The sequence below is a fragment of the Oryctolagus cuniculus genome, chromosome 8, assembly GCF_964237555.1.
Source record: "Oryctolagus cuniculus chromosome 8, mOryCun1.1, whole genome shotgun sequence".
NCBI classification, from domain to species: Eukaryota; Metazoa; Chordata; class Mammalia; order Lagomorpha; family Leporidae; genus Oryctolagus; species Oryctolagus cuniculus.
Window position 1 is genome coordinate 18326558 of NC_091439.1, and position 25442 is coordinate 18351999.

At 40.4% G+C, this 25442-nt stretch overlaps 1 protein-coding gene across 18 annotated transcripts in view; it reads left to right on the forward strand.

Moving 5' to 3' along the window:
• The window catches only part of SLC10A7 (solute carrier family 10 member 7), a 290444-nt gene that overhangs the window by 25064 nt on the left and 239938 nt on the right, over nt 1-25442 (forward strand). For 2 of the 18 annotated variants that reach the window (XM_051820020.2, XM_017347311.3), the window contains one exon: nt 1445-14823. The exons of 14 other annotated variants lie outside the window; for them this stretch is intronic. Coding sequence is in view for 1 of the 4 variants with exons in the window: in XM_017347311.3 (XP_017202800.1) it covers nt 1445-1459 (15 nt within the window). In the remaining 3 variants the exon portion in view is untranslated. Of the gene's footprint in view, nt 1-1444; nt 14824-25442 lie in introns of those variants that run through there. 2 more of the 18 variants (XR_011378231.1, XR_011378232.1) reach the window with 2 other exon arrangements.

A 25442-nucleotide genomic window follows, 5' to 3' on the forward strand; every position in this document is an offset into this window, starting at 1 on the left:
GGGAGAAAGAGCAAGTAGTAGAGTAATATATTTGACCAACTGAGAGAGAATGCAGCCAGGTTTTATGAGTCTCAGTAAGAACTTGGACCATTCAGAATGATAGAAGGGATGGTAGAGTGTGCAGACAAAGGTGCATGTAGGTGGACACAAGGGGTGCACTTGGGTGTCCTGTTCAATGGCTTTTATTAACGGGTAGGAAGCAGAGTCAGCAGTTGGGCTGGATGATGGGGTAGGTGGTATCAACGTTTGAGACGAGAAGTGTGCTGCTTTCCTCTAAGTGAGGAGAGTGGGTTGGCTTGAAGTTGTGGTAGGGTTGGGAGGCAGCACTAAAATCCTAACTGACACCCATAGACATGTATTGAAAGTGAAGCCAGGCATCATGGCTGTATGTTTTCTCTTTGCTGCATTTAAATTCTTGGAGTATGAGTGGTATTGACTTTATTAAGCCAGGTAATTATTTTTAGTTGCCACAAAATTAGAGAGAGAGAAAGGAGTTATAGGAGTCTTGCACTAATGCCCACTATGGTTTTCTTCCTTCTTTTGCCTTGGAAGAATTTCATATATAGTTCTTTTATGGTATGTGTAAGACAAATGTTAATTGACTTGAAGGTGTCATTTATCACTTTCTAATGTGATTCCTGTAAGAAGTATATATTCTACATGGATTTAAATTAAAAGACTAGAAAAATCTTTTTGTTCTTAAATGACTTTGGTATGACTTCAAAGTTCATCCATTTTCTTGACATTAACATATAGCACTGGATTCTTTTGAAATGTATTTACATGTCGATTCCTCAGTAGATATTTAAATTATTTACATTGAAGTAGCAGGTTAATAATGTGGAATTTAGAAATACCTGTCTTATTTGGTAAAAGCATGGGTTTACTTCTTTAAGTGTTTATATTGTGGACCCTCAAGATTATCAAGTGGCTTTGTAGACCTGAGGAGTAAGATATAATTTTTCATCAATCTTGAAAATCAAATTTCAGAAATAAAGTCTGCAGGGTCCAGTTTAGTCATATCTTCTGATGTGAAATGAATAGACTATTTCACATTTACATCAGATTATGGGAGAAATAATCTAAAAGACAAGACAGTAGATTTTAAGTTTAATGTATTTCTTAAATAATGTTATTGGATAATTGATTGAGGGCTTTCATTGAAGTAAATGTAAGAGAAGATCCATCTCTTGTATGGTGTATCGGGAAAAATCTTATCAAAGGGTGGAAAGTGAATCTGTTGGTAGGTGTAAATGGAGAGGTCCAAAAGCTGGATCCTGTGCCGGATGCCCAGTCAGTGGTGGTGAACCTGTTTTGGTTATTCTGCCAAGAACCGTTTGGTTATTTATAACATCATTTGCAGTCCGTACAAAATTATCAACTTCATAATCAGCCTGCTATAGATTTATTGACTCTCGAGTCCCACCTGTGGCTTCCTTCGCAGGGGCAGACCAGATGATTTCATGAGTCTTTTATGCCCCGTGGACAGCTGGTCCCGCCTCCTGCTAGATGAAGGTTCGGATCTCACCTCCCTGCAGTTCTGTTTTGCCTTGCATGAAGGGCTTCCTGTCTCACCATGATAGTAGAATTGCTGTGGCATGTTTCCGCATTGCACTCTCCTTTCAAACTGACTGTACTTGGCAGTGTTTATGATATGTCCAAAAACTTCTTCCTCCAGGACTTTTTGTTACTAACTTCTTTATGTTAAGTGAATGTTTTGGTATATGTGCCTACCGCAACTTTATATATAATATGTGCATGTTTTTGTATACTCTCATTTAGTAAAGAAAGTGTGGTTGTGCAGTATATTTGCTTTTAATGACTTGGGGATGTATGTAGATACAGTGGTATCATTTGAAATGATTCTTTTACTTACTTTGTAAGTTGTTAGATAACTTAGGAGGAAATTTTTTTCCTGTTATATATGCTTTTAATTTTAAATGACTTTTTGGTAGAATTATTGATTACCAAGAGATTTTAACATGATTCAAAGAGTGATGGCATCCCTTTAAGTTTGACATTCAGACTGTGACAAGAAGTAGTCGTCTTAGTTTTTGTTAAGCTTAAAAATCATTTCTGTTATTACAACTCACGATATTTTTATTTCAGTGAGCCAACTAGAATTTATAATATTTTTAGTAGCAGAAGGAACTCAATGTATGTGCATGACAGTGTTTATACACTGGAAAGCCAGCATATCCTTTAGGTATTTACATGAAACTTTTTTCTTAAAGATTTATTTATTTATTTGAGAGGCAGAGTTAAAGACAGAGAGAGGGAGAGACAGAGAGAGATCTTCCATCTGCTTGTTCACTCCCTAGATGGCTGTAAGGGCCGGAGCTGGGCCAATCCAAAGCCAGGAGGTCTCCAACGTACAGGGGCCCAAGCACTTGGACCATCCTCTGCTGCTTTTCCAGGCACATTAGCAGGGAGCTGGGTCAGAAGTAGAGCAGCCAGGACTTGAACTGGTGCCCATATGGGATGCCAGCGCTGCTGGGGGAGGCTTAACCTACTACACCACAGTGTTGGCCCTAACATGAAACTGTTTTTAGAACTAACAGTTTTATTTTGTGCCTTTTTTACTTTTAGATTATTTTATATAAATACTAGAAATATAGTTGAATTCTTTTTTTTGTGATTGTTATTTATTAATACCAATTTTTTAAATGCAGTTTTTCAAAATTACAAAATGACCCAGTGCGCTATTGACGTAGTCTAGCTGGTGATGCAGGTAGTTGTGAGTGTGTGGTGTGTGGACATGTCCATTTTTTATATATTTATTTATTTAAAAGATTTATTTATTTGAAAGTCAGAGTTACACAGAGAGAGGACAGGCAGAGAGAGAGAGAGAGAGAGAGAGAGAGGGGTCTTCCATCCAATGGTTCACTCCCCAAATGGCCACATCGGCCAGAGCTGTGCCAATCCGAAACCAGGAGCTTCCTCCAGGTCTCCCACGTGGGTTCAGGGGCCCAAGGACTTGGGCCATCTTCTACTGCTTTCCCAGGCCATAGCAGAGAGCTGGATTGGAAGTGGAGCTGCCGGGACTGGAACTGGTGCCCATATGGGTTGACGGTACTTCAGGCCAGGGCGTTAACCCTGCTGTGCCACAGCGCTGGCCCCTATGTATTTCTTTTTCATGCATTTGAAAGCTGTGTGTGTGTGTGTGTGTGTGTGTGTGTTTGGAGGGAGGGAGAAAGAGAGAGAGAAAAAGAGAGAGGGAGAGGGAGAGAGATTCCATTTGTGGGTTTACTTTTCAGATGCCAGGAATAGTTGGGACTGGCTGGGGCCAGGCTGAAGCTTGGAGCCAGGAATCCAATCCAGCTCTCCCACCTGGGTTGTGGGGACCCAACTACTTGAACCTGCTGCCTCACAGGAGGCACAAGGTACAATAAACATGCACATATTATATATAAAGATGTGATATGTAAATATGCCACTATGTGCATTAGCAGGAGAGCTGTAATCAGAAGAGCTGTGACTTAAACCAGGCATTCTGATATGGTGTGCAAATATCCCAAGTGGTTTCTTTTCTTTTTTTTTTTAATTTATTTATTTTACTTAAAAGTCAGAGTTACACAGAGAGAGAAGGGGAGGCAGAGAGAGAGAGAGAGAGAGAGAGAGAGGTCTTCCATCTGCTAGTTTATTCCCCGATTGGCCACAATGGCTGGAGCTGGGCTGATCTGAAGCCAGGAGCCAGGAGTTTCTTCCAGATCTCCCACACGGGTGCAGGGGCCCAAGGACTTGGGCCATCTTCCACTGCTTTCCCAGGCCACAGCAGAGAGCTGGATCAGAAGAGGAGCAGCCGTGACTAGAACCAGGGCCCACGTGGGATACCGGCGCTTCAGGCGTTGGCTTTTCCTGCTAAGCCACAGTGCCATCCTCCCAAGTGGTTTCTTACTGTTATGCTAAATGCCTACCCCTAGTTCTTTTTTAAATAATAAAAAAAGTAATAAGACTTGGTGAATCCTAATTTTATTGCCAAATATGAGAAGATAGATAAAAATATTTTATTACTTATCTAACCTGGGAGACATAGAATAAACTCCTATTCATTGTTTAAAACCATGTACATTTGTTTAATATAAAATTCAGTATGTTTCCCAAAAGCCTTGCAAAGTTTTAAACTTTGTGAGACTTGTTAAGAGAATCATTGTATTGAAGTTGTAGTTACTCTGCCTTATTGTAACTACCACAGGGATTCCCTTTTGATTAATTAATGAAAAGGCGGGGGGTGGGGGGAGAAACTTCCCATAACCTGGTTCACTCCCTGTATGTCCTCAGTGGCCACAGCTGGCCATTACAGCCATGTGGAAAGTGAACGAGCAGAGAGATCTCAGTCTCGCTGTTTCTCCCTCTCCCTCTCTTTAACTCTACCTCTCAAATAAATAAAGAAATCTTTTTTTTTAAAGTTTAACATAAATACCCAAAGGATATACTGGCTTTCCAGTGTATAAACATTGTTATGCACATACATTGAGTTCCTTCGGCTGCTTAAAATTATTATAAATTCTGGTTGGCTCACTGAAATAAAGGTAACTTAAGTTGTAATAACAGAAATGATTTTTAATCTTAACAAAATCTAAGAAGACTACTTGTCTCAGTGTGAATGTCAAGTTTAAAGGGATGCCATCACTCTCCATATGGGTTGCAGGAACCCAGTTACCTGAGCCATCGCTGCTGCCTCCCAGGGGCTGCATTAACAGAATGCTGAAGCTAGAGGTGAGTATTGAATGCAGGCACCCCAGTGTGAGATATGGGCATCTTAACTGCTCAGCCAAATGCCTGTCCCAGGATGACTTTAGAAAAGAAATTCTGGGGCCAGTGTTGGAGGTTAAGCCTCCACCTATGATACTGGCATCCCATTTGGACACCAGTTCGAGTCCTGGCTGCTCCATTTCTGATCCAGCTTGCTGCTAATGTGCCTGGTAAAGCAGCAGAAGATGGCCCAAGTTCTTGGTGGGAAGATCTGGAAGAAGCTCTGAGCTGCTAGCTTCAGCCTGGTCCAGCTATGGCCATTGTGGCCATTTGGGGAGTGAACCAGCAGATAGAAGATCTCTCTCTTTCTCTCCTCTCTGTTTCTTCTCTCTCTCTCTGTAACTCTGCCTTTCAAGAAAAACAAAATAAAAAATGGAATTTTTTTTTTAAGAAATCAAGGTTGTTTCTCTGTTTTCTCAAGAGAGACTTCAGTGGTTTTCATACTGTCACAATAGAAATATTTCATTTCCTTGCCATTTATGCTGGTGTTTAGTGAGAAATAAGGCAGGATTTGGGATAAGATGCACTCTTCTTTTACCTCAATATTTTTTCTTATGGACCCTGAGAAAAGAGAAGGATTCAGCTACAAGAATAACCTAAAAATGTAAGTAAAAATGAGGTCTTAACTGTAGAATGAAGTTGCAAAGCTGTATGTGAAATTTTGTGATTCTGGGTATTAGAACAAGTAGAAGAAGTATATAGTTATGGATCTCTGCCTTCAATTCTTGGAAGAGAAAGAAAAGAAAGACATTAAGAAGTGCAGTGGAAAAGAACCAGTCTAAGTTAGAAAGGAGCTCTCAGTCAGATGGAGGGGTGATGTTTACCTAAAGTCTGTTTTCTGTGTTAGGGCTAAACCTGGTCATTTAAACTATGAAAATAGGCAGGTTCTACACTAATAACAGTGTACTGATTTTGGACATGTTATTTATATTTGTTTGTCTCTCAAAATGAATTGCATGGATCACTTGAATTGGCATTACCTAGGTGATTAGAAAAATATGCTTAAATACTTCATGTCTACCCTAGATCTGTTGAGTTAGAATGTGGTGGGTGGACCTCAATCTTCTTTTGAAAATTCTGAAATCTCTCTTATCTACAAAAGATGTGTAAAACATATATGTACAGTTTAAAGCATAAAGAACACTTCTGTGTATACCAGTTATCTTTAGAAATAGAAAGTGGAGTTCAGCCAATAGTTAAGCACTCCCTTTACTCAAGACACTGTTTCCCACCATGGAGAATAAGATTTATGGGGAGAAAAAGTCATTTTTTGCTAAGCCATCACAAAGGTCAACAAAAGAAATCAGAAGACATTGTAACCAGAGTTTTATATAACATGGGAGGCTTTAGCAAGGATGATGAAAGAACCAGGGAGAGCTGGATTTTTATGCTAAGTCTGCTGAAAGCAGTGGCGAGCTGCTGGAGAAGAGTGGCTGGATGTAATGCTAATGCACAGGCACATTAGCAGGACCTGTTTGTTCACTTTATTTCCTGTATCTCTGTGAGACGTTCCTTCCTCCCTAACTGCCGGGTATGGGGCAATACACGCCAGGATCTACTTCAGGCAACAGGGAAGAAAGGTCCAGAGTGACCTTGCAGCTTCTATGACTCGTTTCTGGGGAGAGGAATTTTAGTTTCCGTGAACTGCTCAGAGGGAAACAGAGGGACTGAACAGGAGGGAGGGGAAAATAAGAGAGACCTCGGTTCTGAGGCCCACTTGTCTCCTTCAACTCAGAGCAAGTCAGCATGCGCAGGCCCATATTTGGGGGTGTTGAGTTCTGAGACCCAACAATCTGATGCCCGCCTTTGAGGAACTTAGATTTAGTGTGATTTCATGCTATTCAAAACCTCTGTTTCATGTTCCAAACCTCACAAAACACATTCCAAGTGAGGTCACAACTCCCAGCTGTGTGGGACAGCCAGGACATCAGCTTAAGAGTCTGGACTGTGTTCGCTGCTTGTAGGCAGGAGGCTGTCACCTTACCTAGTCTAGGATTCAGTGTGCTGCTTTTTTTCTTTTTCTTTTTTTTAAATTATTTTGTTTAAGGAATACAACTTCATGCATTTAATATATACAGATTTGGGGATATAACGCTTCTTCCTCTAACTCCCTCTCACCCATACTCCTGCCTTTCTTCCTCTTCCCTCTTCCTTTCCCATTATTTTTTACACAAATAAATTTTCAGTTAATTTTTATACTCCTTAACCCTACACTAAGTAAAGAGTTCACCCATTAGTATGAAGAAAAAAAGAAGTAAAGAACAAAAACAAACAAATGAGAAAATCATTGTTCTCTGACAGTCAAGGCAAGGGCTGTTCAAAGTCATTGCATCTCAAAATGTCAGTTTAACTCCTATAGATTACATTTTAAGTACTCTATTAGTTACCACATATCAGAGAGACCATGTGGTATTTGAGTTTTTGTGACTGGGGTATTTCACTAAGTATAATGGTTTCCAGTTGTATCCATTTTGTTGAAAATGACAGGATTTCATTTTTTATTGCTGGAGAGTATTCCATGGTGTATATATACCATAATTTCTTTATCCAGTCTTCAGTTGATGGACATCTGGGTTGATTCCATATCTTAGTTATTGTAAATTGAGCTGAAATGAACATGGAGATACAGATAACTCTTTCATATGCTGATTTCAGTTCCTTTGGATAAATTCCCAGGAGTGGGATGGTGGGGTCATATGGTGGGTCTGTATTCAGCTTGCCACAGTAGCTGTACCAGTTTACATTTCCACCAACAGTGGATTAAGGTTTCTTTCTCCCCCTATGTTTGCCAGCATTTCTTTGTTGATTTCTGTATCACAGCCATTCTAGCTGGGGTGAGGTGAAACTTCATTGTGGTTTTGATTTGCATTTCCCTGACTGATCGTGATCCTGAGCATTTTTTCATGTGTCTATTGGCCATTTGAATTTCCTCTTTTGAAAAGTATCTGTTCAGGTCCTTTGCCCATTTCTTAATTGAATTGTTTGTTCTGTTGTTGTTGAGTTTCTTGAGCTCTTCATAGATTCTGGAAGTTAATCCTTTGTCAGTTGTATAGTTTGCAAATATTTTCTCCCATTCTGTAAGTTCCCTCATAACTTTGCTATGGCATTGTCTGTGTATACAAAGGCTATTGATTTTTGTGTGTTGATTTTATATCCTACTACTTTACCAAACTCTTTTATGAGTTCCAATAGTCTCTTTGTGGAGTCTTTTGAGTTCCCTGTATATGGAATCATGACATCAGCAAATAGGGATAGTTTGAATTCTTCCTTCCCTATCTGTATTCCTTTGATTTCTTATTCTTGCCTAATGGCTCTGGTTAAAAATTCCAGGACTATATTAAATAGCAATGCTGAGAGTGAGCATCCTTATCTGGTTCCAGATCTTAATGGGAATGCCTCCAATTTTTCCCCATTCAGCAGGACACTGGCTATAAGTTTCTTATAAATTGCTTTGATTATGTTCAGGAATGTTCCTTTTATACCCAATTTGCTTAAGGTTTTTATCATAAAAGGGTGTTGAATTTTGTCAAATGTTTTCTCTGCATCCATTGAGATAATTATGGTTTTTGGTCTTCAGCTTATTAAGGTGTTTAATCATGTTTATTGATTTTCAGATGTTGAACTATCCGTGCATACCAGGAAGAAATCCCACTGGGTCTGGGTGAATGGTCTTTCTGATGTGTTGTTGGATTTGATTGGCTAGTATTTTGTTGAGGATTTTTGCATCTGTTTTCATCAGGACTATTAGTCCGTAGTTCTCTTTCTCTGTCGTATCTTTTCCTGGCTCTGGGAATTAAGGTGATTCAGGCTTCACAGAAGGAGTTTTGGAGGATTTCCTCCCTTTCAATTGTTTTGACTAGCTTGAGAAGAAGTGGAATCAGTTCTTCTTTAAATGTCTGGTAGAATTCAGCAGTGAAGCTGTCAGGTCATGGACTTTCTGGGCTTCTCTTTGTGGGAAGGGTCTTTATTACTGATTCAATCTCTGTCTTGGTTATTGGTCTGTTTAGGTATTTTTTGCCTTCATGACTCAACTTAGGTAGGTTGTATCTGTCTAGGAATTTTTCCATTTCTTCTAGGCTTCCCAATTTGCTGGCATACAGCTCTTCATAGTAATTCCTGATGATTCTTTTTTATTTATTTCTGTGGTATCTGTTGTTACATTTCCTTTTTCGTCTCTTGATTTTGTTTCTTTGGGTCTTCTCTCTCTCTCTCTCTTTTTTTTTTTTTTTTTTTTTTTTGTGTGTGTGTGTGTGTGTGTGTGCATTGGGCCAATGGTGTGTCAGTTTTTTTTTTTATTTTTTCAAGAAGCCAGCTCTTCTTTTTATTGATCTTTTGTATATTTTTTTGGTTTCAATTTTATTTCTTCCTTAATTTCAATTATTTCTTTCCTCCTACTAATTTGTGATTTGGTTTGTTGCTTTTGTCTAGGTCCTTGAGATACATTGACAACTCATTTATTTGATGGCTTTCTGGTTTCTTGATGTAGGCACTAATTGCTATAAACTTCCCTCTAACACTGCTTTTTCTGTATCCCCAAAGTTTTGATATAAGCTATTGTCATCTTCATTTGTTTCCAGAAATTTTTTAATTTCTGTTTTGATTTCTTTTATGACCCACTGTTCATTTAGGAGCATGTTGTTCAGTTTCCATGTGCTTGCATATGTTCTTGAGATTCTTGAATTGTTGGTTTCAAGCTTCAATCCATTGTGATCACAGTAGGTGCACAGTATGATTTTGATTTTTTTGAATTTGCTGAGACTTGGTTTATGGCCTAACATATGGTCTATACTGGAGAAAGTTCCGTGCACTGCTAAGAATGTGTATTCTCCAACTGTGGGGTGAAAAGTTATGTAGATATCAATTTGGTCCATTTGATGCATAGTGTCAATTAGCTCTGTTGTACCTTTGTTGATTTTCTGTCTGCTTGATCTATCCATTGATGAAAGTGGGATGTTGAAGTCCCTTGTTATTGTTGTATTGGAGTCTTTGTCTCCTTTTGGGTATGTTAACAAATCTTTTAAGTAGCCAGACACTCTACAATTATTATAGTAATACCTTCCTGTTGTATTGATCCCTTCATCATTACATGGTGTCCTTCTTTGTCTCTTCTAACAGTTTTTGTTTAAAATCTATTTTGTCTGATATTAGGATGGCTACCCCTGCCCTTTTATTTTTCCACTTACATAGAATGTCTTTTTCCATACTTTCACTTTCAGTCTACGTGTATCTTTGTTGGTGAGGTGTGTTTCTTGTAGGCAGCAAATAGATGAGTCTTGTTTTTTAATCCATTTTGGTCAGTCTGTATCTTTTACCTGGAGAATTGAGACCATTTACATTCAAGGTAACTATTGATAAGTAACTACTTGGCCCTACCATTTTCCCATGAATATTCCTATTGTTTACTATAGATTTCTTTTGTGATTTTCTGTCTGTGCATTCGTTCACAATGGTGGGTTTCTGTGTTTCCGTGTGTAGCAACTTTCTTTCAATTTCTGTTTGTTATGGAAGGTCTTTATTTCACTTTCATTCATAAATGAGAGCTTTGCAGGGTACAGTATCCCAGATTGACAATTTTTTTTCTCAAGATTTGGACCATATCTTGACATTGTTTTGTAGCCTGTAGGGTTCTGATCAGAAGTCAGCTGTGAATCTAATCGGAGATCCTCTGAAGATAATCTGGCATTTCTCTCATGCACACATTTTGGAATCTTTTCTTTATGCTTTGCTTGGAAAGTTTGACTACAATGTGTTGTGGTGAAGATATTTTCTGGTCATGTCTATTAGGAATTCTATGTGCTTCTTGTACTTGGACCTTCCTTTCTCTAGGTTAGGGAAATTTTCTGTAATTATTTCACTAAGACCTTCTCTTCCCTTCTCTTTTTCCACAACTTTAAGCACTTCTATGACCTGTATGTTGGGTTGTTTGATAGTATTCCATATATCTCCAACACTATTTTTAAGTTTTCTAATTTCTTTTTTTTTTTTTGTTTTTTTGGTGTGACTAAAATTTCTAGAGATTTGTGTTCTAGCTCGGATATTATTTTTTTTTGCCTCACGAACTTTGTTGTTAAGGCTTTCCACTGTGTTTTTTATTTGATTGATTGAATTCTTCATTTCTAGTATTTCATTTTGATTTGTTTTCTTCTTCTCCTTTTTTTTTTTTTTTTTTTTTGACAGGCAAAGTGGATAGTGAGAGAGAGAGAGACAGAGAGAAAGTCTTCTTTTTGTCGTTGGTTCACCCTCCAATGGCTGCCACAGCTGGCGTGCTGCAGCCGGCGCACCGCGCTGATCCGAAGGCAGGAGCCAGGTGCTTCTCCTGGTCTCCCATGGGGTGCAGGGCCCAAGCACTTGGGCCATCCTCCACTGCCTTCCCGGGCCACAGCAGAGAGCTGGCCTGGAAGAGGGGCAACCAGGAAAGAATCCGGCACCCGACCACGACTAGAATCCGGTATGCTGGCGCCGCTAGGTGGAGGATTAGCCTATTGAGCCGTGGCGCCGGCCTTGATTTCTCTTTAAAATTAAAATTTCATGGGAAAATTTTTCATTCCTATCATACAGTTTTCTTTGGCTCATGAATTTGCTTCTTATTACTTTTGAGTAATCCTATGATTAGTTTTTTGAATTCCATTCCTAGCATTTCCTCAATCTCTTTATCTTCACATTCTAATAGTGAAATGTTGTACTCCTTTGTGGAGGTTATAGTGTCTTTCTTGTTTCTTGAATTTTTGCATTTATTTTTAGGCATTTGTGGAATTTTTTTTTCTCTGCTGGCTTTTTATCTTTGAGCTATGCCTCTGTGGATTAATGGAATTTCTACTCTTTCAGTGAATACCACGAGGTGTGTGGTGGGTGTGGCCAGGGAGTTCTGGTCAGTGCTCTAGGATGGAGCAAGTATCTGGGGTAATATCCAAGTTGGGCGTGCTAGTGTTCCTCTGGTTAACTGGATGGAGAGGAATGGTCACCTCTGTTGGTGTGATCACTCCTTCTCTTCCAAGCTGAGGAGAGCCCAGGTGTTAGCCTCCAGTGTGTCTCTTCCACTCCAACACACATATGATCTGCTTTGCCCCTCCTGTGAGCACTGTTCCCTCCACTATGAACTGCTGTAGGCAACCAAGGAACTCTGAGAGTGTGCCACAACACTCTGAGTGCCCTGATCAAAGCCATACCCTATCTCCTTTCAAGGGATCACAGTGTTTTCTTAGTCTGATCAGCCAGGGCTCCCATGATCCAGGAGTACAAGTGGAGCCACTCTGCCTGGCTAGCCCATCCTGACCACAGGGGAACTGAGGCGCTCCCAGAGCCACTGTCCTCATATGTTCCAGCCCACTGGATCGATTCTTCTCCTCCCAACCAGATTTGATGCCAGTGGGGTACACAAGTTTTTCTCTCTTGTGAGATCTCTGGATCACAGTCACACACAATACCTGCTAGCTGCAGCCTTGCTTATTGTGCTGGGTGCATAGGAGAGTCCTGCAGGCAGCACTTCCCTTCCTTAGGGACGGCTCCTCCCCCCCCATTGCCAGGTGGGTACAGCTGGCGCAGTGGAGACTTGTCTCTATCATTTGCTCTTGCACTGCTGTGGATGCCCCTGCTAACTGGGTGGAGGGTGACCCCAACAGTTGCTGGGTGTGTGCATTCAAGTTGGGGTGGCCACTACATGCCTATGTCCAAAAATGGTACCAGCCCTCCTACCACTGGCTGCAGGTCACTGTTGTAGGAGGGAGGAGGGGAGAGAGAGCGATGTGCTGCTTCCCTCCCACCTCCCCATGAGCAGTTGCCTTGCTGTCCTGAGGGATCCCAGCTGGACTCAGAAAGGTACAGTTCACTAAGCTGTGCCTCCTGATGTATCAATAGCATCATGGGCCCTGGAAGTCCAATCTGACCTGTTTGGCCAGGGCAGACATCCTCTTTCCCAGATCCAAACTGCTGGGTGTTCTGTTGTCTCACTGTACCTTGCCATGTGTCTGCTCCTTCCTCACGGGTCCAGGCTGTTTCTACTGCTTTAGCAGGATCTCCACTGCAGTTCCTCCTGCAGCTTTACCCCTAGAGTGCACTTTCTCCACTTCTGTTAGTTTTACCCCACATAAATCAGTGCACCCTGTCGCTATTCTGCCATCTTAGAAACTCCACTCAGTGTGCTTCTTAAATGAAACATATTTTGCTGGCATTTTTATTATATTTCATTTAGCAGGTTGAACGATTTTAGAACACTTTGATAGTCATATTGAATTCAAAATACATATTTTTTAAAAGTTTTGACTTTGGATTGGAAGAAAGATACAAGTAAAAGTGGTGTGTGTGTGTGTGTGTGTGTGTGCACACGCACCCATGTGTGCCTGTGTATTAATTTCATCAATGGAGTCAGTACCCAAATCTCTTCAAAGATAATTTAAGGGTGTCTCCTGAGCAATGAAAATGATCACATGTGGTGAACTCTTTAAGTCATAGATGAAGGTCATGGCAGTCCGAGTGTATTTAAAAAAAGGTTCTCTATCTGCTTGGAAAGCAAATGAAGCTCTCATTACTAACTTTAAAAGTACAGCTATGAGATTTTTACTAGAGGTGAAAGATCAAATCATCACAGTCCAAAAGGAGACTGAAAGTTCAATTTCTGGCTTATCAAAGAGGCATGAAACATTTCAGGGTTATTTTGCATTATCAGTAGGGAGTTAGTCTTGCTAACCCAATGCATGAAGATAAGATTCATTGAAACATTTATAAAGGTAGTTTTAGTAGATATAATCAGGAGTGGGGGGAGGTAGGGAGGGAGGACAGACTTGGAGCGAGAAGGAGATCTGACTTGTCATTTACTCTCTTCTCCACCAGCAAGCACTTGGCCTTTTTGTTCCTTGCTTTTCTCTTCTGTTAAGTGGGGTTACTGCTTTTGGGTAGGTTCCTGGCATCCTGGAGGAATCTTAGGTCTAAAAAGGTTGTCAGGATTGAACTTTTTTGCCTGTTGGCAGATGTGTGTTTCTCAGCCTTCTGTCTCTCATGCTGTCTGGGAAAGGCAATATGTTTCCTTGTTTGATAGGAGCAAATATAGAAGTAACAGCAACAGCAACAAGAAATTTGGTCCCTATGCTTCTTCTAGACCGACCCTTTAACTTCAGTCTTATCTTCTGTGTTGGATTAGAGTTCTTAGGGACACTAGAAAGAGTTCACTGTGCTTATTTTAAATTGCTATAAAACTTCCTTGAAACACCTCAATTTCCCAAGATTTTGTGTATAGCTTAAAATTTTCTTACATGATTCTAATGCCTCTCAAATTGTTTTCCATTTCTACTACTCTAAACTACAAGAGTCCCTTCTTAATGACCAACAGTGGTGTGTGGTTAGCAGGTGCATGGCCAGTTCTCAGTTCTCATCCTCCGTGACCTAACTGCAGTCTTTTGTAACTTACATCCAACTTCCTTCTGCTTCCCTGACACAATTCGCTCCTGATTTTCTTCCTGGATCTCATCACTTCTTCTCTTCTCTGATTCTTTTCCTGTCCCAATGGGAAGTGTCTTCTGGAGACCTGATAATAACTGATAGAATTAAAAAGGAGAGAACGATCCAACATGGGAAGCAGGATACACAGCATACTCGGAATGGCAGATGCCCTAAACAGCACTCTGGCCTCAGAATCAGCCCTTAAGGGATTTGGATCTGGCTAAAAAGCCCATGAGAGTTTCTCAGGCATGGAAAGCCAAGACACTGTGGCAAAAAAAAAAAAAAAAAAAAAAAAAAAAAACCCTAAGGGCCGGCGCTGTGTCACGCTAGGTTAATCCTCCTCTGGCGGTGCCAGCATCCCATATGGGCACCAGTTCTAGTCCCAGCTGCTCCTCCATCTTTCAGTCCAGCTCTCTGCTGTGGCCTGGGATATCAGTGGAGGATGGCCCATGTGCTTGGGTCCCTGCACCTGCATGGGAGACCAGGAAGAAGCACCTGGCTCCTGATAGGCACAGCTCCGGCCATTGTAGCCATTTGGAGAGTGAACCAACGGAAGGAAGACCTTTGTCTATGTCTCTTTCTCACTGTCTGTAACTCTACCTGTCAAATAAATAAATCAAAATCTTAAAAAAAAAATGACCTAAATGAAAGATCTCCGTGAGTGAGATCCCAGCGGAAAGAACCAGCCATCAAAGAAGGAGATACCTTTCTCTGAAGGGAGGAGAGAACTTCTACTTTGATTATGGCCTTGTCTAAATAAGGTAGGAGTTTGTGAACTCAAGAGGCTTTCATAGCCTTGGCAGCTCACAAGAGCCTCAGGTGATCATTGACATCGTAAATAAGAGTGTCAATTGTTAAATCAACAATGGGAGTCACTGTGTACTTGCTCCTCATGTAGGACCTCTGTCTTAATCAGTTGTACTATGAGAATTAATCATAAAATGTGTCTTCAAACAGTACTTTATACTTTGTGTGTTTGTGTGGGTGTAAACTGTTAAAATCTTTATTTCGTATGTAATAAGTTGGTCTTCTGACAACCATTCTTAAGCGTTTAAAAATTAATAGGAAATTGATCTCTGTGGAACATGGGAGTGGGAATAAGAGAGGGAGGGGATATATAGGACGGCACATACTCAATCAGACCTACCTCCAATGGTGGAACTGGAAATGTGCCAGGGGATTTCAACTCAATCTTACCAAGGAGGCAGGTTCCAATGCCAGCACACTTGGTAAAGAGACAAATATAAATACACAACTGATCCAAAAGATAGGGTAAGTGTCGAAGAGAGTACACAAATAAGACCAGTGTAAGCAAATAATGAAAGATAGAATCAAAAGGGTTGAGAATGATCCTGCGGGGGAAGCAGGTCACACAGCAGACTCATAGAATGGCAAATGCCCAAAACAGCACTCCTGCCTCAGAATCAACCCTTGGGACATTCGGATCTGACTAAAAGGTCCATGAGAGTCTCGCAGGCATGGAAAGCCATGACACGGTGGCAAAAAACAATCTAAATGAAGGATCTTGGCGAACAACGCTCCAGCAGAAGGATCAGGCCATCAAGGAGAGAGGCGCCTTTCTCTGAAGGGAGGAAGGAACCTCCACTGTGATATGGCCTTGACTAAACAAATTCAGAGTTGGTGAAATCAAGGGGCTTCCATAGCCTAGACAGCTCATAGCAAGAGTCTCGGGTGATTGCTGACGTCATAAATAAGAGTGCCAATTGTTAAATCAACAACGGGAGTCACTGGGTTCATGCTCCCTTCGCAGGATCTCTGTCCTTAATATGTTTATGTATGAAACTCAAAAACAACACTACTAGTCGAACAATACCCTATACCTGGTTCGGTTGTGTGAGTGCAACCTGTTGAAATCCCTGCTTAGTATATACTAAATTGATCTTCGGTATATGAAGGTAACTGAAAATGAAATGTGATGAAGGGGGGAGAGGGGAGAGGAAGTGGGTGAGGGGAGGGCCACGGGAGGGAGGGAGGTCGGGGGGGAAGTCACAACAATGCAAAAGATGCGTTTTATATTCTACTTAAAACTATTGGTTGAGCTCTGTAATTAATACACAATTACTCTTAGGTGTTTAATTAATGCTATAACTAGTACTCAAATAGTATTTTACACTTTATGTTTCTGTGTGGGAGCAAAATGTGGTAATCTTTACTTAACATACGCTAAATTGATCTTCTGTATATAAAGATAATTGAAAATTAATTGTGATGTGAAGGGGAAGGGAAGAGGGAGTGGGAGAGGGGAGCGTTGTGGATGGGAGGGAAGACACGGGGTGTGGGGGAGGAGGCTATTGTGGTCCATAAGCTGTACTTTGGAAATTTATGCTTATTAAATAAATTTAAAAAAAAAATAAAAAAAAATTAAAAAAAAAAAAAAAGAAAATGAGTCTTGATGAAGAATGGGATGGGAGAGGGAGTGGGAGATGGGATGGTCGCGGGTGGGAGGGAGGTTAAGAGGGGAAAAACAGCTATAATCCAAAAGTTGTACTTTGGAAATTTATATTTATTAAATGAAAGTTAAAAAAAGGAAAAAAAAAAGAATTGAAAGACCTTGTTTAGCCCTACAAGCTTCTGAGTCCTCTTCTTTCTATAGCTAAAGCCGTGTGACCTCTACCTTTTCAGTCCAACTCTGACACTAGAACCAGGCTTAATCTTAATCTTAATCTTGGATGAAATGAGATTACTACAGCTCAACATACCATGGCACGATATTAGTACCTTTGCTGCTGGGTCCCCGGACCTTGAGCAAAGGATGCCCCTGGCATGAGCTCAAATCATGGATTTGAGTCTTGCTTTTACTATCACTCAGCTGTTGATCTCAGCAAGCCCTGGGCCTCTCTGAGCCTGGGTTTGCCACCTGAGGAGCCATATTCGCATACTTACTTCCTAGGATTGCTTACAAACATCTCGTGAATTTGCACATGGAAGTACTTACAAACTGTGGAAGAACAAATGGAGCAAACATCAACATTATATCATTGTTTCAGAGGTTTGTCACTGATAAAATCACTTGTGTTTTTGAGTCATTGCCATGGCTTTCTCAAGAATTTTATCTACTACATTTACTCATTCTCTAACTTTGTTCAAAAATAAATGTTGAGTACTTGCTATAGCTTGGAGTGTGTATAGTATATTTATAGAATTTTCAGTTTAGTAGGAGGTATGAAACAGAAAATTGCAGTATAATATGGTGTTTAAATACATTAACAAGGTGATGGCTATTAAATAAATTTAATAAACTGGGTGATCTAAGCTTATTAGTCTGTGTTATAGTTAATCCTAAATATTTTTGAATAAATATTTCCTGTCATAACCTGGAATACTCGTGTCAGATATCCAAAGTAACCCCTTCTGATAATGAAAGGGCATAGGAAGCTAAATTAGTAGTTGAAAGATTGCTTTGAGAACTTAGAAGCAGATATAAGGGTTTGAGTGGATTTATATGCTCTTTCCCCTAAACTGTGAAACTTTAGAAAAGTATCCCAGCTCCTTGCAATAAGCAACTAAGCCACAAACATTTTCTGGTAACATGCACCCTCCACCCTAAATAAACATTGAATATTTGCTATTAATCTAATTCTTCTTTTTCAGTATCAGAAAATCTGCATATATTAAAGTGACAAAGCTTTTTGCTTTTGATAATTTGATTTATGTTAACTAGCTACATTTTGAATACCAGATTTCCTTTTCAGGGAAATCCATTAGTGATTTTGAGGAAACACTAAACACATTTTTAGCTTTTCTCTTAGCTAATCTAATCTGATTAACATTTGATTTTTTTTCTTATTATGGAGAATTTATTTTTTTTTTCGGATTTATTTATTTATTTGAAAGGCAGAGTTAGAGAGAGAGAGACAGAGATCTTCCATCTGCTGCTGCACTCCCCAAATGGCTGCAACAGCCAGGGCTGGGCCAGGCCAAAGCCAGGAGCCTGTCACTCCATCTGGGTCTACCACATGGATCCTGGGGCAACAGCCTAACCCAGAATGCCAGGATGCTGGCCCAGAATGTGATTATTTTTACCTTTTTTTTTTAATTAAAGGAATGAACCTTTTAGAGTTCTGTGGCATATGTATACACTGACTATATGCTAGTTACACATTTCTGTAAACAATAGGGGATCTAGGTGTGAATACTGTGTCACAGTGGGTTAGCTGCTGCCTGGGATGCCTGCATAGTATATTGGAGTGCCAACTGGAGTCCCAGCTGCTCCACTTCTGATCCAGCTCCCTACTAATATATGTTGTGGGGTAGTATGTAATGGCTCCAGTGCTTGGGTCCCTGCCACCCACATGGGGGACCTGGGTGGAGTTCTGCACTCCGATCTTCAGCCTGGCTCAGCGTTGGCAATTGCAGGCATTCGGGAGTGAACTGGCGGATGGAAGATACTTCTGTTAGTCTCTCTCTCTCTTTCTCTCTCTCTCTCTGTTGCTCTGCTTTTCAAGTTGATGAAAATAAATAAATAAATAAATAAATATTTTTAAAAAGTAGGAAACCCATTCTCCAAGTTTAGTAAACCATAGACTTGTGGAAATACCAGTAAGTTAAACCTCAGAAGACTCAGCTTCTTTTGACCCTGCTCTAACCACCTCTATAACCTGGGGTATTCTCTCCCTCTCTCTATTTTTTTTCCTCAGATTTTTAACACTTGTGTGTAGGTAGAGCTGTTTTAAATGAAAATATTTAGAGAAAATACATATAAGAATCTATATAAATGAGAGGAGATGATCTGTCAGTTTAAACTGTTTCCTTCTTGGTGAAACAATCTCCTTTATTGCATTAATTGAAGACGTCTATGCTTTCTAAACTATTCTTATGAGATTATATGCCATGTAAAAGAATATTACACTGGGGCCAGTCTTGTAGATTAACAGATTAAGCCTTGGCTTATAGTACCAGTATCTCATATGGGTGTTGGTTCAAGTCCCGGCTACTCTGCTTCTGATCCAGCTCCCTACTGATGTGCTTGGGAAAGCATTAGAGGATGACCCAAGTCCTTGGGCCCCTGCACCCATGTAGGAGACCTGGATAAAACTCCTAGTTCCTGGTTTTGGCTTGGCCCAGCCCTGGCTGTTGCGGCCTTTTGTGAAGTGAACCAGCAGATGGACAATCATTCTATGTTTCACTCTCTCTCTGTAACTCTGCCTTTCAAATAAATAAAACAAATCTTGGAAAAAAGAATATTGCCTCATATTTGTATCTTTCACATGGTGTCTAGCAGAGTTTTTATTAAGAACATGGGAGTTGAAGAGTAGGCTAACAGAAGGAAGCTTGAATTTTACTGTACTGCTCCAAACTTTGGAAATAACCATTTAAAACTTTCCTCACTTTATAGAGACAGTAGGCTCTGTCTTTTAAGTACCCAATGAGAAGAGCCTGCTTATTTCAATAAGATTAATCATGGCCAAGAACACTCGGATCCAAAATAACACTGAACATATCTAGTGGGCTGAAACACACTCTAATCAAGTGCCACATTCATTTAAAGGTCCCTGTGGACCTTTATTTTATTTTATTTTCATTTATTTATTTTATTTTCATTAAAAACAACAACAAAAACAAAAACCCATAGCCACAGATAGAATCTGCAAAGCTTCTCAGAATCTCATTACAGTACGTGTAATCCACTCCCTCCTCTCCTTTCTTCCCCCATCTGCTTCCACCTGTTCTCAATGCCTGTCTCGGTTTCTTCCCATTTATTTTGGAAAGCAAAGTGCTAATCCATAGTCACAGAATTGATTTGTGAACCACAGGTTGAGAAGCACTACGTTAGACTGTAGGGGACACCTGCGATCCGCATTGCCTCTTCAGCCACCTCCTGTGATATCTGAACCAACCCTGTGACCTTTTGCTGGCCTCCCATCACTTGCAGACAGTCCTGTGGTGTTGGCCCCACACCACTTTGAAAACTTTGATTTCAGATGAATTCATCTGCTGCCTGTGGTCATTTCACGTGGCCTGATGAATTCATCTACGCCTACAGTCCAGTCCCGACCTCATATCTACCAGTTGGAAGCCCTGTTCAACGGTCAATCCCAGCTCAGAGACCCTTTCCCTCTGAAGACAGAGGTCCTGGCAGAATTAATGTTTTCTTCCTTCAACTGAAGAGTTTTGTGTGTGTACCTGTGTTGTGACACTTACCTGTAATCAGTTGTCTTTGTATGTATTTTACTTCTCAACTGATTTTTTAATTATTTTTTTGCAAGATCTACTTTTCTTTGTATCCCCTTAATACAGTAAAGTAGTATCTATAATAAAAATGGCACAAGAGGGTTTGGGGAAACAAGAGAATGGTTCAGTTTCCTCCTATTCATATTATTGTCCTAAGAGTTGTTCAGAACCATATTTCAGAACTAATTCCCAAAACTGAATTTTTCTTCTCTTTCAAGGAGATCTTTATGTATTTACTGTGCCGAAATAAGTATGGGGTAGAATTAAACAGTCTTAGTTTAGACATCATTTTTCATTGGTGGGAGTCTAGTTTAGATCCTGTTAATAAATCCTGTTATGGGAGTTTTCCGGGGTTGACCTGTTGTGCTTCTCGTTGAGTGATCCTTTACATGTGGACCCTGAGAAATTCAGTGTAATCACATTTGCATCACATTCAAGCTGCTCTGCAAATGGTACACTTTCTCCAATAGGCAGACCATGATAATTTAATTATGAAAAGCGGTCGGAGAGACTAACTATATGAAGCACAGCACATTTAACATACTAATCTTTGCTTGAGTGCATAAGGTTAGTCTGGAAAATGATTTTCAACTTTTGCAACTCTCCTCATCAAGAGCAACAGGGACCACTATGCCTAAACTGTCATTTGAGTTTACAGTTAGTCCTTGTCAAAATAAACCATCATCAAATCTGCTTACATTTCTGTAGTGGAGTTATTAGCACGTACTTAATCTGTATTCCTCTAAAGTCTGCTGTGCAGGGCCCAAGCACTTGGGCCATCCTCCACTGCCTTCCTGGCGACAGCAGAGAGCTGGACTGGAAGAGGGGCAACCAGGACAGAACCGGCACCCCAACCGGGACTAGAACCTGGGGTGCTGGCACCGCAGGCAGAGGATTAGCCAAGTGAGCCGTGGCACTGGCCCACAATATATGTATTTGAGTATTTTAATATTTTTGAAGACTTTTCTTTAAATCTAGTCCTAGACATGTCTTATTTTAAATATGTAATGAAAAGGCCATAATTCATATTCACTTATTCTTTGTACTATGTTAAATAAGCTTTTTTTTTTTTAAGATTTATTTATTTGAAAGAGTTAGAGGGGCCAGCACTGTAGCTCAGTGGTTTAATGCCCTGGCCTGAAGCACTGGCGTCCCATATGGGCGCCAGTTCTAGTCCCTGCTGCTCCTCTTCTGATCCAGCTCTCTGCTGTGGTCTGGGAAAGCAGTAGAAGATGGCCCAAGTCCTTGGGCCCCTGCACTCATGTAGGAGACCCGAAAGAAACTCCTGGCTCCTGGCTTCGGATCAGCGCAGCTCCGACTGTTGCGGCCATCTGGGGAGTGAACCAGTGGATTGTTTACTCTCTCTCTCTCTGCCTCTCCTTTCTCTGTGTAACTCTGACTTTCAAATAAATAAATAAATCCTTTTTTTTTTTTTTTTTAAAGAGTTACAGAGAGAAGGAGAGACAGAGAGATAGAGATCTTACATCCATGTTCACTTCCCAAATAGCTGCAATAGCCAGGCCTGGGCCACAACAAAGCCAGGAGCCTCTACCTCCATCCAGATCTCCCACATGGGTCAGGGGCCCAAGGCCTTAAGCCATTTTCCACTGCTTTCCAGGCATGTTAACTGGGAGCAGCATTGGAAGTAGAGAAGCCAGGACTCGAACTGGTGTCCACATGGGATGGTGGCGTTGCAAGTGACAGCTTAACTTGCTCTACCACAACATTGGCCCCTAAGTAAGCTTTTTATAGAAAAATCAAGCCTTTCTAGGAAAATCAAATATGCAATCCTTTGTGTCTTATAATATCTTTGTAGTTTTCAGTTATTCACACTCATTCTGCTTTGTTGAAGCCTTATGGTGGCCAGTCCCTCTAATGGCTGGCATAATGCCTGGAAGGAAATAAAACTTCTAATGCTTTGCAGGAAATAAAAGACCTCTGTAAAGGATTCATTGTTCATTCACAAGCCTATTGTGTGATGAGAAGCATACATAGAAATTCTAGTACTTGAGTGGAATCTTTAACCTGTTTTCTTCCTTTTTTCATTTTGAATGATGTTTAATTATGTACTCAAGTGAATGTCTTGTATGGGAAAAATTAATTGGATTTTAAAAGATTTTAGTAGATACTTGATAAATAAATATATGAGTGTATATATATATATATATATGACAAAGAGAGAATTCCTTTTTCTGATTTAAAATAAATGGTTTTTTTATGGAAGTTTTACAATATATAGCATTTAAATATGTAAGAATACTTCTTTAGGCCATCTGTCATTGTGACAAATACATCTTAAGTTATTGTGCCCACCTTGTTAAATGCTTTTATTTTTACAGCTTGAGCATCTATAATCTAAAATTCACAATGCTCATGTGTCAAGAAGTTTTGACCTTTGGAGCATTTTAGAGTTTGGAATTTTTAAATTAAGGATGATCAGCCAGTGAAGTGTGTACATATCTTCAAGTATGTGTAAAACTCATGAAATCTGAAATACTTCTGATTCTAAGCATTTGGATAGGGATACTTAATCTGTATTTTCTCTTTTCTAATTCTCAACAATTGCATGAAGTAGGTAGGATTGGCATTATGTTATCCTGATTTTGTAGTTGTTCAAGTCATCAATCCCCTGTCTAAGATAACTTTTCTCTGATTATACATTATGTCAAACCAGATCTACAGAACCCCAGACATCAAATGTGTAAGATCTAGATCTTGTGATGGTTCCTCATAAAAGGTGGTTCGCTTGAAAATTTTCCGAGGGATGAATGTCAGTGTTCTGTTGACGTAAAGCAGGTTATTCAGCACTTGGCACTTGTCAGACGACTGTGTTTACATCCTGATCAGTGGGGAGCTAGAGTTCAAAGGGACTCAGACCTAGTCTGCTTTCACAGGGATTTGTAATGAAATGGGAGGAAACTGGTGAGAACATACACCAGTGAGTGTGAATAAGTGAATAGGATGAGTGGGGAAAGAGCTGGGGAAGCCTATAGAACTTGAGTCAGGTTCTGGTTGGAAAGTTGGCCCTTGGATGTGAGATTTTCAGCTTCTCTTCTGGTGGATGGGGCTTTGTTTATTTATGTATGAAGGGAGGCAGGGAAAGAGGGAGAGAGGTAGAAGAGAGAGAGGAGAGAGAGAAACAGATGGATGGGGAGAGCTTGCATCTACTGGTTCACTCTTTCAAACCATGTAACAGCCTCATATGGGGCTAAGCTGGGAGCTGGAAACTCAATCCAGGTCTTCCATGCGGGTGGCAGAAGCTTAAGTACTTGGGCTGTAGCCTGCTGCCTTTTGGGGTGCACATTAGCTGGAAGCTGGTTATGGAACCCAGGTACTCTAATTTGGGATACGGGGTCCTAACTGACATTTTAGCTGCCAGGCCAAATGCCCACCTATAGAGCATTTTTAAAAGGCCTTCCCAGTGGGGTTAAGCTAACAAACTAGCTGAAAGATCATTATGAGTGGGGCTGATGAAAGGATGCTGCCCAGAAATCCTGTCCCCATACCCTGGTTGGTGGAACAGACTTATCTTCCAGGAAAGGAGGACAGAAGTTGGTAAAGGAAGGAATTGCAGGTGGGTTAATAGTTTGATGGAAAAGTTGCTTCCTTATGGTCACTTCTTGGCACAATTATTGCTTTGTTTTGTCCCACAGAGGCAAAATCCAAAGGTAATGACCAAAGACTTGGGTGTTACGGACAGGTCCTGGGCAGAGACAGTTGTAAAGTTAAAGAAAAGACCATCACTGCCTTAGACACAGGGACATTTTCCATGTTCACCTTGGGGACTCCTATTCCCCTTGGACAAGAGCTGAAATTTCCTCCTGCCCCTCAGTGTGAGGACTTTTGTCCCGAATTGGTTTTGGTCTCACAGATCCAAATTCCGCCAGGAAGCCAATCTCACCCAGAAACACAGCTGCAAATGTCTCCCATTCTCACAAACATAAATGGTAACTGAAAATGTAAGGCACTATGCACATATTTTTCCTTTTATGCTTATTTAAGTAAAAGAAGAAAATTAAGTGCAGTGCTAGAAAGGCTGTTGGTAGCACCCACTTTCACCCCTAAATCCACAGTGTTGGTTAGGTCATATAATGTATTTCCTGGCAACAGATCTATGTTCCTTAGTGTTATCCTGTTAAATGATTGCATTAACATGTGTGAACATGCTTTGTGAATTGCAAAACATTATGCAATTATATTATTACTATTGCTGTCATAGATCCAGCTTTTAAAGCATTTGTGATTGGAATGGTCTGCTGGTTGTAGTTAATTGGTGATAAATTAATCATTGCTTTCTCGGGAGCTTATTTGAATGACCTACAGTTTCTAGCTGAGTATTGAATTGTCTTATTGAATATTATGTTATTACTTCAGGGGTTAGTAGTTAAATGTGATATTTTTCACCTCAATGTAGAAAAACTGTAGTTCTATCTTGATATCCGGAAAAAGATTTAGTATTTTCTCTCTTCCTTGCCCCATTGCTTCACACATTTCTTTTTACTGCATAAATCTGGGAAGAAAGAAAAGCATGATAGTCTATTTGATTTTTTTACACAGATTCTTCATTTTTATCTTTGCATTTTTAAAATCAATGCCTCCATCTGCTGAGTTCTTCTCTCTTTTGTCCATTTTCTCCTTTTCTTTCATCATTCTCACTTTACTCTTTCCTGGTGAATTTTAGTTTCTCCACTAACCAGGTCTCAAGCAAGCAGGCCTCTTTGAAGGACACTGCATGGCCCTCTGACACCTGTGTGTTACCATCTTTATTCTTGGCATTGCCATTATAGTCTTCTCCTGGGCATAACTGTTCTTCAGTCCACAGTGGGACATCCACTCAGATTTCCCAGTCCTCAGCCTGGATTTCTAAAGTATGTGCTTCCCTGATCCTGTGTCTTCTTCCAGAAACTGTAGTGATTGGCCAGCCTGCTCTTGTAGTAATTGTCTCTGCTGGGGTTCGAGCCCAGAGGGTTGCCTTCCACATGGGGTCTGTGTGGAGCAGATGCACTGGGGTCCCTTAGGCATTCTTCCCTCAGCACTAAGGTGTTGGTGAGTTTCCTCCAGCC